This window comes from Sabethes cyaneus, chromosome 2 (genome assembly GCF_943734655.1).
Source record: "Sabethes cyaneus chromosome 2, idSabCyanKW18_F2, whole genome shotgun sequence".
Classification (NCBI taxonomy): domain Eukaryota; kingdom Metazoa; phylum Arthropoda; class Insecta; order Diptera; family Culicidae; genus Sabethes; species Sabethes cyaneus.
Window position 1 is genome coordinate 74632172 of NC_071354.1, and position 17925 is coordinate 74650096.

Here is a 17925-nt window from a genome sequence, read left to right on the forward strand (position 1 = left end):
AAGACCAAGGGCGTGATGGCACCCGCAGAGCGATCGCCAGAGATGCTGGAGCGAATCATCGAGGGCCTCTTTCCGCGCCACGAGCCAAGGCCCTGGCCTCCAGCCACTGAGTCGTCCCACGGCCGACGTTCCAGTATCTCAGACCATAGCGTAGGATGGTCGGCCTACATGCCGAATATCCAAATTAACGTGGGCGACGGCGGCTTAGAGGTTGGGAAGGACGCGACGGTTACGAATGAGGAACTCATTGAGATCGCTAAATCCCTAAAGGTGAGCAAGGCACCAGGACCAGACGGAATCCCGAATTTGGCCATTAAAGCGGTTATTTTGGAGACTCCCGAATTATTCGGAGCAGTAATGAGTAGATACCTGGAAGATGGCCACTTCCCGGACAGATGGAAGCGACAGAACCTGGTCCTATTACCGAAGCCGGGAAAACCTCCGGGTGTCCCCTCGTCATATAGGCCGATCTGTCCACTCGATACTGCCGGCAAGGTGCTGGAGAGGGTTACCCTTAACAGACTCGTACAGTACACGGAGGGTACAAACGGTCTGTCAAGGAACCAATTCGGCTTCCGTAAAGGCAAATCTACGGTGGATGCCATCTTGTCTGTCACTAAGACAGCCGAGGTGGCAATCCAGCGAAAGAGGACGGGTATCCACTATTGCGCAGTTGTCACGCTCGACGTGAGAAATGCGTTTAATAGCGCTTGTTAGGACTCCATAGCTAACTCGCTTCGGAACGTCCAAGTGCCGGTGTCGCTGTACAGGATTCTGGAAAATTATTTTCAGAATCAGGTGCTATGCTACAACATGGAGGAGGGTCAGAACTGCGTTCCAATCACCGCATGGGTTCCGCAAGGTTCCATACTGGGCCCGGTGTTGTGGAACGTCATGTATGACGAGGTGTTGAAGCTAAAGTTCCCGGTAGGGGTGGTGATTGTCGGCTTTGCGGACGATATCACCTTGGAAGTCTACGGTGAATCTATCAGAGAGGTTGAGTTGACGGCTGCCCACTCTATAAGCTTTGTCGAAGCTTTGCTCCAGGAAACTGGAGCTAACGCATCATAAAATGGAGGTTATCGTGGTGAACAACCGCAAGTCAGTGCAGCAAGTAAATATCAGCGTCAGGAACTGCACTATTTCGTCAACGCGGTTCTTAACCCTTTATAAGGCAGTGGCAACTATATTGCCACCAACAAACATTGTTCAGGGTGGCAACTACCTGGAAAAACCTGGAAAAACTGGAATTGTCAGGGAATTTGAAATTACCTGGAAAAACCTGGAATAATCAGGGATTTTTTTAACAAAATCAGGGAATTTTTCAAACAACCCCAATGATCGATCTCATTGAGTAGTCAAGAACACTTAGAAATAGATAAAGAAGTACGGCACACAAGCGATATATTGGGTTATCGATAATTAGCTCAGTGTTTTGCAAAGAGCTTTATTCTGCGAGGCAAGCGAAATTAAAAATTAGCTCAATTAAACTGCTTTTTGGCTCGAAGAACGAAAATTAAGCATACGAACATTTCCGCGTGGCTGGCAGGAAAAGCACCACGGCGGGTTCGAGAGCTAGCCGCAATGGGCACTAAAACTCCGCTTGCGCCTGAGTTTGCGAATAAACTTGCGCGGGAAAAAGAACAGATGAGCAACTCACGGGAGGAGTGTAATTAGCTGGTCGGCAGAATAAGAGAAAGTTATTGAAGAATTCGCCTAGAGAAATAGAGTAGATGGGGAATTTTTTCTCAATACCTCGTAGATTGATAAACAATTCAAATATCAATGATCGAAACACATTTTCAGTTAAAATTATATCGCAATATGAAACCTAGAATTTTATTAAACACCGGGAAAAACCTGGAAAAATCAGGGAATTTGGTTTTTCGTATCCAGTTGCCACCCTGTTGTTTATTTTGCTTCTATAATTATATTGATGTCATTATAGACGCAAAACAAATATTTTTCATTAGTGGCAATATAATTGCCACGGCCTTATAAAGGGTTAAAACTCCTGGGAGTCATGGTCGACGACAAGCTCAAGTTCGGGAGCACCGTCGAATATGCCTGCAAGAAGGCTTCCGGCGTTAGGAACCAAAAGCTATCTAGGTAAGCTGGATAGTACCTATCGTCTCATGTGCTTGAGAGTGGCGACTGCGTGTCGCACAGTTTCATATGACGCAATCTGTGTCTTAGCGGGTATGATGCCTATTGGCATCATCATCAGTGAGGACGTTGAGTGCTTCAACCAACGTGGAACTACTGGTATACGGAGTACCATAAGATCGGCTTCGTTGACCACATGGCAGCGGGCATGGTCTGATTCCACAAAGGGCCGGTGGACACACCGACTTACTCCGGAAGTATCCGGGTGGGTCGACAGGCGCCACGGCGAAGTCGACTTGACACAGATTCTGTCAGGGCATGGTTGTTTTAGACAGTATCTGCACAAGTTCGGTCATGCGGAGTCCCCCGCGTGTCCCGAATGCGTGGATGTTGAAGAAACTGCAAAACATGTTTTCTTTATATGCCCTCGTTTCGTGGGCGCAAGAAACAACATGAAGGCAGTGAGCGGACAGGACACAACGCAGGACAACTTAGTCCAAAGGATCAAGGATGTGTTCTAGCTCGGACGTCTGGGGAGCGGTCAATGCGGCTGCCACCCAGATTGTACTTGAGCTACAAAACCGTTGGAGAGCCGATCAACGGCGAGTAAATAGCCTAACTGCCATAGTCCAGTAGTTATCTAAGAGGGTGCGTTAAGCACAATAGCCCCTCCCTGAAGTAATACCGATAAGGTGGTGCCAGGGAGGATTTAGGCTGGAGACTCGAGTAGGGTTTTAGTGGGTCTGGGTCCTCACGCTCCATTAGGGGGGTCGGGATACCAAACCCCAATCCCTGAGTTGTCTTCTCAGGTGTCTGATAGTACCGTACCTCAGAAGTGAGGTGCTGAGCAGATTTCCCTACTCGTTAAAAAAAAGCACTAACACATATAACTGGAAAGTTCTACGTGTGTGTTGGTGCTTGAAAATGAGGCAAACAGGCATCTGCTCTTCCCCAAAATGAGGCAAATATCATGTGTACACACGCGTATTTAGTGTTCGCTAGTGTGGGTGCTTGAGCTGTCAGAAAGCTCTCTAGGGATCTATGTACTCTATTACTAAGGTACGGCAAACGCGGCACATTTGTGTTCGTAATATGCTAAAAATATAGGTGTGTTAGTGTCATCGTTGTACGGCACAACGTTTATGCTTTTTTTATACCCATAGAAGAATAGTGTGAGATTGACGTCAACCATGCTGTTTACATTATTTTCGCTGCTAACACAAACAAACGGTACGCTGCGCCACACCTCTACTAGTTCACATCGTCTTGGAATGGGGGACTTGTTTGTTTTCTGAGACGGAATTGGTGCTTAAATTCGTTGTCATGTTCATGGGAAGCAAAAAGTGTGCTTGCATGTGATTGGTCGATTTATTTATTTTGATAATACGTTTGGCGTTTCGGCAGTTTGCAGTTCTGTCCAAGAATTTATTATTTACGCTGCATTATTATGCAATTTGTATAAACATTGCTGATTGCTCTGTGGATGTATCAAGTGAATGTAAATTTTTATGACTATTTTTGTTAATATTTTATGAATAATAAATAACAATTCATTTCGAATAACCCAGGATACTTGACTTAAATTTAAGAATTTCACAGTCGAATAAATTTATTGCTATATTTATTCCATAAGAGATATCCTACCATGCAGCATAATGAAAGTTTCAATATTGCATGAAATATTATGTAACGTTGAAGCTTTCTTTTCGCAGCTGGAATTGTATCATCCGGCTCGTTGAACATGTATCTTCGGCTACCCAAGAGACAGGTTTGGTAGTAATCGAACAGGCCGTTACGGATGTAGTCAGTGTTGAAACTCTCTCTGCAGTTCAAAAGTATAAGCGATTTCATTATGATATCCAATTTATGCCATATTTTAACAAATAATTCACCTGTCTTTCTCCAATAAAGCAGTCGAAAGCCCGCGGAAGTGCTTCGTAGCGAATGTCCAATCATTTTGCATGAAGTAGTTCAGTGAAACATGAGCGTCCATTATTTTACGCTGTATTTTTAACAATCTGTAATAATAAACTTGACCTTATCGAATACTCAGTGGAGAGGTTTCTAGCTTACAGCGGTTTTGTACCGAAACCTTTCATCAACAGGTCGATGAAAACAGCTGGCAGTAGTTGGTAGAAAAAAAATAGAATATAAAACAAGAAACGAGAATTTACCGGATTTCCTCCGGGGGCCCAAACCATCGTATTCATCGGTGAGTTGCGATAAACACTTTCTCCGTCGTCAACCAGAAACTTATAATTGGCAGTTTTGTGCGGTTCCGCTGCACAGTTGTAAATGGTCAACTGTCCTGGTGGATTATTGACTTTTCTCCAAGCGGCAATTAGAATAGCCTTGATGCAAGCATCCGCCGGAATGCAGTTCATGTGGTTTTCTACACGAACGTAAGCCGTTCGTAAAAGTCCAATCCCCATACCTAACATCAAGCCAACTGGACCGTTGAAGTTGTCAATCCAACCGGCAACGGGTTCCTGTTCCGTGTTGGTGACGATCGACGGTCGTAAAATCACCACTGGCAACTCCCGATGGTGATCGTAGCAAATTTGCTCTGCCAGGCCCTTAGTGAACGTGTACGTATTGGGAGCAAAGTTTGTTAACCTGTGAACATAAAATTCGTTTTACATCAGATTTATTCTAAATGTAAACTATGGAGTAATTCTAAGCCCTCACGCTTACATGCCGTACAATCTCGAACTTTTAATCTGTATATAAAATTTGAATTAGTTTCGATTAATTTCTTAGTAATTCGAAAAATTTCTCCACAGGTGAGTTAAAGGATTTTGAGGTTCAACTCTGTCGTTTTTGCAAGTGTAACTTCTCATTTTTTCACTTTTTCAGCACAATTCAAAATTTTCGTTATCCAAGTTTCTGTTATTTCCGGAGGATTATCAACATTCGTATTCTATGAATGATGATGTCAATTCTTTCAATACAATTTTTACTTACTTCAAAACCAATGCATCTAATTTTTCTGATTCTAATGTTTCAGCCATTCGGATTGCCAATCGCCAATCCATTTTGGCCGGGTAGATTTTTTCTTCGACATCGAAAATCTCCGGATTGCAATAGGTTGTGGAGATGTGCACCAGGGATTTCAGATGTTTCAAGCTTTTCGCCCAGTGGAAAACTTCTCGCGTTCCACGAGTATTCAACAGGATTGCTTTGGTGAGTGTATCGTCGAATCGGACACTAGCCGCACCGTGAAACACAAACTGTACATTTTCGATTCGTTTTCGGCTTTCGTCGTCTAAGCCAAGCTGCAGTAATGAACAATCACCACTTATCGGTTCTATTTTCTGGATATCATTTGGACGAAGTTCCCGTAACTTGTCAAACAGCTGCAAGGTGTCGTTTAGTTATAACCCTGAAGAACCAAACGACCGGAACTTACCGGAATTTGCACAATCTCTTTCACTCGTTCCTCCGCCGATTTTCCCTTTCGTTGTCTCAACAGTACAAACACGTGTCCAATATCCGGGCAGGACCTGAGAAGCTTTTCGATTAACACTTTCCCCAAGAAACCGGAACCTCCTGTGATGAACACATCTGCACCGGCAAATGTTTCCGGAATACTTTGCCATGTAATGGAACTCATTCTATGGCAATTGCTAGCTTTACCCAATAAACGACCGTTCTTCGGTGCTTGATAAGTACTATGTGTCGCGAGGAACGAAAACAATTATTTATAAGTTTATTACCGTGATTGAACAATTTCCTGCATTTGCATCTAAATATTCAGCTGGACGCCGTCGTTCTATCGTGCATGGCGGCTCATGAAAAATGCATCGAGGAGGAATTGTTTTAACCTTTCCCGGTCTGTGACAAATCGGTACGAAAAGCGAATGACTCCAGTACTGGGCACGATGGATTGAGGAAGTGCAATCAGTCAACAATGTATTTGGACAGCATCGAATAATTTTTTTTTTAATTATACTACACAGTAATTTTGCAAATGAAGGTAACATTTATTTTTTTAAACAAGGTTTAACTAAAGCATAATTGTATGCATGGCAATAATTTGGGAAAACGCATTCCGTTGTGAAGAAGGAGGCAATATAGTTTGAATTGCAAATGAAACTTCAAAGAAGTGTTCTGACTATTTTTCCGCTGAAACCAACAGTAAAACATGGTGGTTGGGGTCACACGGCGCGGGGGTGCACGGCAAGCTCTGGGGTTGCAAATTTATATAATTTTGAATAGAACAAAGATATGCATAAAATCACTTGGAGATTACCTGACTAACGTGCAATGAACGTACGGGGTGCGGATATTGAATCTGACCATCACCTAACAGTAGCAGTATATGTGCGCTCAAAACTGTCAACCGTATACCAGACACGTCAGAACCGTCCTCCTCGGTTGAACATCAGGCAGCTAGATAACTCGTAATCTGACGAGAACAACGCGTGAACACTGGATGAGGTACTGCCTTCTTCCGAGGAGTTCTGAGGGCACTTCTAGATGAAGCCCTGGAGTATACAAAATGATTGGTTTAATGTGGAATGCCAACAAGCGGTGGAGAGAAAAATTGTTTGGAAAAATTATCTGCGCATTACCACTAGCGAGAAATAGCCAAATACCAACGAGTTACGAACTAGTTGACACTGAGAATTAAAAAGCCCCAAACGGAGGATAGATAAAAAATTAAAACAACTATTCCAAGCTAATGACACGCGCAAGTTTTACGAGATGGTGAACCTTACTCATAAGGATGATGTAGGAATCTAATCCTACATGAACGCGAGTTGGTAGACAGGTGGAGACAGTTTTTCGATGAACACCTCAATGGCGAAGTTGCAGAAGGAGACAAAATGCAAGTAAACCTAGGAATGCCCATGGAAGATAGTAATGTCCCAGCATCTGATCCACAAGAAGTCAAACGAGAGACCAAAATGCTGAACACCACCAAAGCTTCTAGTAACCGGCAGAGATTTATAAACATGGCCAAGAAACGCTGGCACCAACTCTACACTCAGTTTTTTCTAAGATTTGGAAGGAGGAGAAGCTACCAGAGATTTGTCTCGTGTGTGTCTCGTCTACAAAAACGGTGATCGGCACGACTGCTGCAACTATCGCAGCATAATGCTGGTAAACGCCGCCTACAAGGTCCTCTCACAGATCGTGTTACGCTGGCTGTCATCGATAGCACAGGGTTTAGAAGGGAAAATTTACCCAGGCCAGTCGTCCGGCATCCTTGCGACGTGGCCGGTTCATCGTAGTCTCCCAACTTTCGTCAGGTGACGATGAAAATCTCTCCAGGTAGTGCCTGCAACTCGTTTTTCATACGCCTACGACACTCTCCGCTCTCCGTTTGCATTGCGCTAAAAATAGTCCGCAACACTTTTCGTTCAGATACGGCAAAAGCATGTATGTACTCCGTAAGCAAAGTTACTGTCTCAAGCTCGTAGAGGACTACCGGTCTGATTAGCGTTTTGTACTTCATCAGCTTTGCGCGGCGCCATATGCTCCTTGATCGAAGCGTCTTGCGGAAGGAAGGTTCGATTTCCAGCTTGAATGCGTCGTTGAATCTCCTTACTCGCATCAATGTCGGCGGTGATCAGAGATATACGAGCTCATCAACCACTTCCGGTTCATCACCGTCAAAAGTCACTGTCCGTGGGAGGCAAACGTAGCTTGCTCTGGAGTCTGTTCCTACCTTATATTTGGTTTTCGAAACATTGATTTGTAACCCAATCGTCCTAGCCTCCGTTTTTAGTCTGGCGAAGACTGCCTCCGCCGTCCCAAGGTTTCTAGTAATGATTTTGAAGTCGTCTGCGAAGGCTAGAAGTTGGCTACTCTTGATGAAGAAGCTGACAATGTACAAAAGCCTTATTAGACTGGTAGTTCTTCATGGATGTGAAGCCGTGGTGCTACTCACGGAGAACATACGCGCTATGCCTTGTTTGAGCCGAAGGCGCTACCGACGATAAAAGCAAAAAGTGGCGAAAGTCGATAGGCTACGGCGGGCCGGACACGTCATAACGATGGCGGACGACAGTGCGACGACAGTTAACATTTTCGTACGTATATCAAAGTAGCAAATGACAAATATGTACTGATATACATCTAGAAAAATCGCATTAGTTGTATAAAACCATCATATGCCAAGCGTACTATTTTGGAGGCGATATACGTACTGCAGATTATGAGTAAAAAATTCACATTCATATATGATTATAAGTATTTATATACGATGAGATCCGACTCAACATGATTAGTTCCATAATGCTATACAACTCTGTGATGAAAATCGTATGTGAATCCGTTGTCATTATTTTGTACGATTGAATATAATCTAGGGTGCGAGTTAATAAGCTTTGCGTACGACTTCGATTTTGTTTAGTAATATTTAAGATGATTTTCATACATTGGTATATGATTTGTGGTCCTAAGGCTACTGACGACAACGAGCCGATAGCGTGGAGGAATTGGGCTTTGTAGTGTTGGGCAGAATGCAGGTGTTGAGGGCGAATAGACTGGGCGCACTACCTAGCCCCTGGCAATAAGTGTGAGTTAAGGGCCAAACAGAATGCTGCGTCAACGCGTCCGTCAGCGTTATTCTGACAGTTTTTCCATGGATTTACTGTCAAATTGACGCTGACGGATGCGTTAACGCTGCATTCTTACTTTACTTTAGTGGCAACGGTCCTGCGCCGAACGAATTATGGTCCTCCAGTACCGTCGGTCCTGGACTGCCGTTCGCCAATCCCCACGAACACCAGCTGAACGTGCATCGTCGTCGACAGCAAACACCCACCGGGTGCGGGGATTGCCCCGAAGTCTACGGCCTCTTCATGGTTCTCTGCTGAAATTAGATTTGGCTACTTTTTCATCGGGCAATCTGGCCACGTGTCCAGCGTCCAGCCCTCCGCAGCCTGCCACATTGCACAACCTTCACTATATCAGCATATTTGTATACTTGGTAAGTTGGTACAGCTCGTGATTCATGCGTCTGCACCACACTCCATTTTCAATTTTGCCACCAAGCATAGATCGCAGAATTTTACGCTCAAAAACCCCAAGCACTCGCCGATCAGCATGCTGCGATCAGCGCTCCATAATTCGTGTCCGTAAAGGGCCACCGGGAGGATTAGTGTTCTGTAGAGCGCCAGTTTTGTGCGAATTTGCAAACTACGGGACTTCAGCTGGCTACGTAATCCGTAGAAAGCCCGATTCGCGGCTGCAACTCGTCGTTTCACTTCGCGGCTTACATCGTTGTCACATGTCACGAGTGTACCAAGGTATATAAATTCCTCCACTACTTCATATCGTTTCCCATCTAACTCCACCTCGGCACCAACACCACTTGGGCTCCCACGTTCCCTACCAGCAACCATGTACTTCGTTTTGGCGGTGTTAATGGTAAGTCCCAATCTCGCCGCTTCCCTTTTAAAGGGCCTAAAGGCCTCTTCCACCGCTACGGTTGATTCCACGGTTGATTCCGATGATGTCGACGTCATCCGCAAAACCAAGAAGCATGAGAGGTTTCGTGATGATAGTTCCATTCCTTTCCACGTTTGCCCTTGGTAATGCACCTTCCAAGGCAATGTTAAATAGCAGGTTAGAGAGTGCATCCCCTTGATTCAGTCCATCCAACGTCACGAAAGCAGCGATGATGTCGACGTCATCCGCAAAACCAAGAAGCATGAGAGGTTTCGTGATGATAGTTCCATTCCTTTCCACGTTTGCCCTTGGTAATGCACCTTCCAAGGCAATGTTAAATAGCAGGTTAGAGAGTGCATCCCCTTGATTCAGTCCATCCAACGTCACGAAAGCAGCTGAGATCTCACCCGTTATTCTAACGCATGATTTGGATCCGTTCAGCGTCGCACGAATCAGCGTAGCTAGTTGCGTCGGAAAACCATGTTGTAGCATTATCTGCCACAGCTCATTTCGTTTGACTGAATCGTACGCCGCTTTAAAGTCAACTAACAGATGGTGTGTCTGCAAGTTGTACACCTAGCAACTGACGCAGGGTAATCATCTGATCCGTCTTGAAGCGACCCTCACCAAAACTAGCTTGGTACTCGCCGCCGAAGGACGGTCCACTAACGGTCTCAGTCTGCAGAACAGGATACGGGAAAGCACTTTGTAGGCAGAAATGAGTAATGTAATTCCTCGATAGTTTTTACACTCCAGTCGATGTCCATTTTTGAAAATTGGGCAAATGAGGCCATCCAACCACTCCTCCGGCATTTGTTCTTCCTCCCAGATCCTGACAATGACCCGGTGGATTGCTTCGTACAGCCGCTCGGTCCCCGCTTTTAGAAGTTCAGCCATGATACCGTCCTTCCCAGCAGCCTTACCATTTTTCAGCTCACTGATTGCCTTTTTAACCTCCTCTTGTGTTGGTGGCTCCACAGCTTGACCATCGCTTACAATTCCTATCCTGTCCCTGCTGATCTCCGCCTTTACCTCTCCATTCAACAGTGTCTGGAAGTGCTCCTTCCACCTGACTGCTACCGCCGTTTGTCGGTAAGCAGGTTACCAGCACTATCATTGCACATCACAGGCATGGCAAAATTCCTGCATCTCACCGTTTTATAGAAATTCCGTGTGTCGTTGCTGGCGTATCGCTCCTCTGCGCCGGCGAGCACGTGCTCCTCGTACTCGCGTTTCTTTAGACGATTGATTCTTTTTTCCGCAGCTCTAGTCTCTCTGTACCTCTCTCTGTTTTGACGCGTTGCCGCAGAGAGCATGCGACTCCAGGCCTGGTTCTTGTCATCTGTCACCCTCTGGCATTCGGCATCAAACCAGCTGTTACGCTGTCTTCCATGCGTCGTGCCTATCACCTCTCTCACAGCTGTTTTGATGGCACCACGGATGTTACTCCACAGCCCATTTATATCTTCTCCTTCTACCTGCTGTTCTGCGATTCGTTGGTCAAGCTTCCTGGTGTACTCTACTGCTACGCTGTCTGCTGTTAACCGCTGGATGTTAAAACGCAGTGTCCTCTCAGTGCGAGCTTTCGCCGTGTTCGACAGCCTTGCGCGAATCTTACTCACTACGACATAGTGGTCAGAGTCGATATTTGTCGACCGTCAATCAACCCCTGTTCGATCTGAGAGCTAAAGTTTCCATTTGGATGCCTCCAGGTGTGTTTCCGAATATTTAAACGTTAAAATTTAAATTTATGTTTTCCCAATACTATGAAACCGACTCCATGTTCTGCTTTTTTGCCGCCACTGTAGTAGATGTGGTACTTGAAAGAAGTGCCTGCAATAGGGTCTACTGCACGGAACTCCCTTTCTCCGGAATTTGGCCACCAAACTTCCTGAATAGCAGCGATCTCCACTCCGAGTTGATGCAGCTCTCGAGTAAGCAAGCCAGCCCGTGCCGGTTCAAAGAGAGTTCGGACATTCCAGGTACCGAGTTTCCAATCATTATCCCTTAACCTTTCCTTGTCCCTTGCCGTGCCCTATACCGATTGTTCCGTCCTGAATTTCTTTCTTCGTTATTCGTGGTAATTGAGTTTTTTGGTATACTACCTCACCGGGGTCGCTATACCTATATCCCGCTGATGGGTCTGCCATCTTAGGTATGGCTTGCGGGATACAGCATTTCATATTAAGCCGCCCGTTTCGAGACAGACGCTGTGTGAGCCGCCCCTAACCTGAAGAACAGGCGCTCTAGTTCGCACCACCTAACTTAGCTGCTCCAGTAAGTACATGAAGCATTTCCGAGTAAGGCCATCGACCGTCATCACGTTGACTTAGATCTGCGTGGAGGCGCTAGGTGGGAGCTTGAGAGAGCCAGAGCTATATTTGACGTTCCTTCCAGGTTACTCTCTCCATTTCATACCCAACTCTTAACAGTACGTTATCGGTTAATTTCTAGGATTTGAGAGAAGGAGACTACCAGAGGAACCAGAGTCGATGCCATCAAGTCAGTCATAGAGAGGGCCGAGAAGCCAATAAGACAATAGAGGCGGACTAACAGATATTTTGCCATAGTCACGATTGACGTCAAAAACGCCTTTAACAGTGCTAGTTGGGGAGCGATCGCCTTAGCGATGTACATGATAGGTACTTTGGATCATCTATGCAGATTACTTTTAGAAGCTACTTTAAGAACCGGACGCTAGTGTTACGACACGACTGATGGTGCGAAGAAAAACAAAGTGACCGCGGGTGCTCCAGAGGGCTCGATTCTCGGTCTCACACCCTGGAACGCCTTGTACGACGAGGCTGAAGCTCCCCAAACAGATCGAGATCACCGGCTTTGCCAACGATATCGTCCTAACCACCCCATCGACATCTCTATATCGAGCTGCAGTAAACGTCAGTAAACTGTCTCAAAATTTGACAGCGGGCCCAAATCAGACTGCTGGCAGTTGAGTGAAACGCAGTGCTGAATTGCTATCTCATTTTCGCACACACGAGATGTTGGGCTGGTAAATGGCTAGGTAATGCGTACCATCGGTGCCTTGTGCACTGGGCATAAAATAGACCCCACAGTGGTTCACAGCCTCTTACCTAGCAACTCCTACCCCAACCTCCTCGTGGTACCAGCCGGGATACGAGCAACCTCGGGTGGAGATCGGGTAACCAACCCCGGTGGAAACCAAGGTCGTATGCTGACAGGGGAGGAGGGCTCCTTCGAGCTACGTTGGCCCTCCGGCGATACTGTGGGGTTGGTTGCGGGCTTTGCAAGCCTGAACCACTAAAAAAACCAAAGCAATGAACTCCGTAAATAATAATAATAACTCTAATCGGAACAATCGGCAAAGACCCAGGCGACGAAAACGGACTAACGATTGGAAATTAGGAACATAGAACTGTCGGTCTCTAAATTTCCTCGGAAGTACCCACGTGCTTTCTAAAGAAGTGAAGAGCCGCAAGTTCGACATCGTAGCGCTGCAGGAGGTATGCTGGAAAGGAACGATGGTACGTACGTATAGAGATGGTCATACCATCTACCAGAGCTGCGGCAATACACACGAGCTGGGCACAGCTTTTATAGTGATGGGCGAGATGCAGAAGCGGGTGATCGGGTGGTGGCCGATCAACCCCCGAATGTGCAGATTAAGAATCAAGGGCCGATTCTTCAATATAAGCATAATTAACGTGCACAGCCCTCACCTCGGAAGTACCGATGATGACAAAGACGAATTCTACGCGCAGTTGGAGCGTGAATACGACCGCTGCCCAAGACATGATGTCAAAATTATCATCGGGGACTGTAATGCTCAGGTTGGTCAGGAGGAGGAATTCAAACCGGTGATTGGACGGTTCAGCGCTCACCCGCAAACGAACGAAAACGGCCTAAGACTTGTCGACTTCGCCGCCTCCAAGAACATGGCCATACGTAGTACCTTCTTTCAGCATAACCTCTACCATCGGTACACCTGGAGATCACCCAACCAGACAGAATCACAAATCGACCACGTTCTGATAGATGGTCGGCACTTTTCAGACATTATCGACGTCAGAATCTATCCGGGCGCTAACATTGATTCGGATCACTACCTAGTGATGGTAAGGATACGTCAAAAACTATCTGTTGTGAACAACATACGATACCGCCGCCCGCCACGGTATAATCTAGCGCGACTGAAGCAACCAGAGGTCGCCGAAAACTACGCGTTATCTCTCGAAACCGCGCTGCCGGAAGAGGGAGAGCTGGATGAAGCCCCTCTTGAAGACTGTTGGAATGCCGTGAAAACAGCCATTAACAGCGTAGCGGAGAACGTCCTAGGCAGTGTGGCACCGAATCGACGTAACGAATGGTTTGACGAGGAATGCCAGCAGATATTGGATGAGAAGAACGCAGCGCGGGTACAAATGCTGCGTAGAGCCACCCGTCAGAATGTGGAGCGATACAAACAGAAGCGGAGGCAGCAAACCCGACTCTTCAAGGAAAAGAAGCGCCACCAAGAGGAGAAGGAGTGCGAAGAACTCGAACAGCTGTACCGCTTTCACGACACACGGAAGTTCTATCAGAAACTCAACGGATCTCGCAAAGGCTTCGTGCCGCGGGCCGAAATGTGCAGAGATAAAGATGGAGGTATCTTGACTGATGACCGTGCGGTGATCGAAAGGTGGAAGCAGCACTACGATGAACACCTGAATGGCGTGCAGGCGGAAGACCATGATAGCGGAGGAAGTGACCACATTGGTGCAGCAAGCAACGAAGATGTGCCACCCCCATCGATAAGGGAAGTTAAAGAAGCCATCCAGCGGCTGAAGAACAACAAAGCAGCGGGAAAGGATGGCATTGGAGCGGAACTTATTAAAATGGGCCCGGACAAGTTGGCCGGCTGTCTGCATCAATTGATTGTCAAGATTTGGGATACGGAACGACTACCGGAGGAGTGGAAAGACGGGGTTATCTGCCCTATCTACAAGAAAGGTGATAAGCTGGATTGTGAGAACTACCGAGCCATCACTATCCTGAATGCCGCCTACAAAGTGCTGTCCCAAGTCCTCTTTCATCGACTATCGCCAATAGCCAATAGATTTGTGGGAAGTTACCAGGCCGGCTTCATGGAGGGTCGGTCTACAACAGACCAAATCTTCACCCTGCGGCAGATCCTCCAGAAGTGCCGCGAATTCCGAGTCCCCACGCACCACCTGTTCATCGATTTCAAAGCCGCATATGATAGCGTAAACCGACAAGAGCTATGGAAAATTTTGGACGAAAACGGCTTTCCGGGTAAGCTTACTAGACTTCTCATGGCTACGATGGATGGGATCCAGTGCTGTGTGAGAATCTCGGGTGGATTGTCGGACCCATTCGAATCTCGCAGGGGACTTCGAGAAGGAGATGGTCTTTCCTGCCTGCTATTCAACATTGCGCTTGAAGGTGTTATAAGGCGAGCGGCGATCGAAATGCGGGGCACGATTTTCAATAAATCCAGTCAATTTATCTGCTTTGCTGACGACGTGGATGCTGTCGGCAGAACATTTGAGGCGGTGGAAGATCAGTACACCAGACTGAAACGCGAAGCAGAGAAGATTGGATTGCAGATAAATACGTCTAAAACGAAGTATATGCTGGCGGGCGGGACCGAGCGCGACAGGGCTCGCTTGGGCAGCACCGTGGTAATCGACGGGGATGAGTTCGAGGTAGTCGACGAGTTCGTATACCTTGGCTCGCTGGCAACAGAGGACAACAATACCAGCCGTGAGATTAAAAGACGTATTATCAGCGGAAGTCGGGCCTACTACGGACTCCACAAACACTTGCGGTCGAACAATCTGAGCCCCCGTACAAAGTGCACATTGTACAAAACGCTAATTAGACCGGTTGTCCTCTACGGGCACGAAACGTGGATATTGCTAGAAGAGGACCTACGAGCACTCGGAGTTTTCGAACGGCGGGTGCTAAGAACCATCTTTGGCGGAGTGCAAGAGAACGGTGTATGGAGGCGAAGAATGAACCACGAGCTCGCGCGTCTCTACGGCGAACCAAGTATTCAGAAAGTGGTTAAAGCTGGACGGATACGTTGGGCAGGACATGTTGCTAGAATGCCGGACAACTATCCTGCAAAAATGGTTTTCGCATCAAATCCGGTAGGAACAAGACGAAGAGGGGCACAGCGAGCGAGGTGGCAAGACCAGGTGGAGCGAGATCTGGCGAGCACTGGGTGCCCGCGGAACTGGAGATCAGTTGCCATGGACCGAAACAGATGAAGAAATTATACTGCGCAGGCCTTGTCATAAGACGTTAGGCCAATTAAGTAAGTAAGTAAGAGATGTTGGCGGCGAGAACATGGTTGTCTGCCATGGGCTTGGTCCTAACAGTGAAAGGCAAGTTCCTCGCAGAGCTGGAAAAGTTGGCATCAGAATAAGCTTAATAGAGGGTTGGATGATTGGTGTCAGTCTACGGTTGGTACACCATGGGATGGAAGCCTTGATGGTCAGCAACGACAAGGCCGACATTATCGAAGGGGGGACAAGTGATTGCCTCTAAACGTAATAATGTGAAGTACTTAAGTGTCATGTCAGATAATCGCTGAACTTTACCAACCACGTTAATTATGCTTATAGCAAGGCGTTAACACCGGTTATTGCGTTGTCTAAAATTATGTTAAAGCGCTATGGACCTAGAAGCAGTAAGAGAAGTCTGATGCCCAGCGCAGCCATGTCGGTGCTAAGGGTTGAAGCGCCGGCTAGGGCCTTTGCGTTGGGTTCAAGCATGTCTGAACGAAATGTTCAGACTGATGCGATGGTGCTACAGGTTGCGTGCAGGTTTAGCACTATTTCACTGCGATTGGTGTCATTGCGTGTATGCATGCATACTCCTTTTTGTGCATACTCCTAAAAGAGGATGCCAAGTGCCACAGACAAAGAAATGTCAAAGGCATACGGGATATAATTACGTTGGACTCTATAAGTAGGTGGCAAAGAGAATGGAATAATGCCGGGCACGGCAGAAGGACCCACAGGCTCAAAATAATGTATTAAAACATTATTAGACAGCTAATTGAGTTTGATAAATTTCCCATGGAAGATAATTATATTAGCTTACTTGCATAAAACTTCTACGCCCTTTCAAGCGGCCTTCCGGCAGTTAACCGCAACATTCGCCATGGCGGAGTTCTTTCTTTGTTTTATTTGTCAATTCCTCCTCAGTTTTCGCGACAAAATTGTTGGAGCAAATCTTACGCTTCAGACTTACCCAGAATTTCTCGATGGGACGCAGCTGAGGGACGTTGGGCGGGCTCGCCGTCTTCGATATTCAGCCACTCCATCTGCTCCAATAATCGTTTCGGGTAGCGGGCCGACACCAGATCCGGTTAGGACACTGTGTCTTCACCCTTATGGTATTTCTTGCTGAACGACGCAACTTCGGGCAGGCACTTTGTATTTTAAATTTCCCTGTTCACGGCCAGTCCGGAGCGAAAGAAGACCGGCTTTGACATCCCTTCTCGCTGATTGTCAGCCACTGCAGCACCTTCTTGGGGAACTTGGTGTGAAATGAATTTCACCTCGGAGCTCACTTCTTTCGTGGGGGAAGTAAAATATGAAGTGCCCTGCCAGTCGTTGCCATCCAGGGTGAGATAGGTCTCGTCGTCCATCATCACCGCCACGTCGCGATTCGTCAGGAAAATCATCTTGACCATCTTATTTAGCCGCTGTCGCTGCTTCCTTGACTGCAGCTTCGAGACCAGTGGACGGGACTGCCGCTTCCTGACATATATGTCTATGTTCGCCAGGTACTTTTTCACTGTTTGGCCGGTTGCACCGACCTCCCGGCCAAGCGCACGCAGCGATGTAGCCACTTTTCCCTCGGGCTTTCTTTCGCTGCTCTGATTGCTGTCCAATAGTGCCAAGATGTTGTAGATGCCGGAACGGGCGTATCCGGCATCCACAAAGTGCCGCATCACGATGTCCGTTTTCGACGCGGCGCGGTACCGTTCTTTGAACGCGCACATTTCTGAACGGAATAGCTTCATTGTTTTCGCCTCCACAGCTGAAGTTCGACTGATAGAGCTGAGGAATTTTTTTTGCAAGTAAGCTAATATAATTACCTTCCATGAGAAATTTATCAAACTCAATTAGCTGTCTTAGTTTTTTTATCATCATCCGAAAAAGTCCATTTTTTTTTTAATGTATACGTTATCTCATCTTGAATCGGTGGAAGACATGGCGAGATAAACTTTTAAACATGGGTGCTTCATGAAATATTTACTCGGGCGGGGAAGGATGAGTTCACGCTTCTGCCCCGTGTGTACTGTAGTCGAGGAAACTTTGGAGCATGTGATGTTCCACTGCTCGCGCTTCGAAGCCATTCAGCGCGAAACCCAAGCAACAATGTGAATTTTATTGCACTCTTATGGCGGTTTACATGACCAAT

At 46.7% G+C, this 17925-nt stretch overlaps 1 protein-coding gene across 1 annotated transcript; it reads right to left on the bottom strand.

The window, feature by feature from the left end:
- Positions 1-3699: 3699 nt before the first annotated feature.
- LOC128735580 (fatty acyl-CoA reductase wat-like) lies at positions 3700-15241 on the bottom strand (the record flags this gene model as incomplete). Its single annotated transcript, XM_053830062.1, has 6 exons — positions 3700-3928; positions 3999-4124; positions 4180-4722; positions 5071-5462; positions 5516-5696; positions 15213-15241. Coding segments are annotated over 6 exons (1500 nt in total), but the record flags the coding sequence as incomplete, so codon positions are not given.
- Between the last annotated feature and the right edge of the window lie 2684 nt (positions 15242-17925).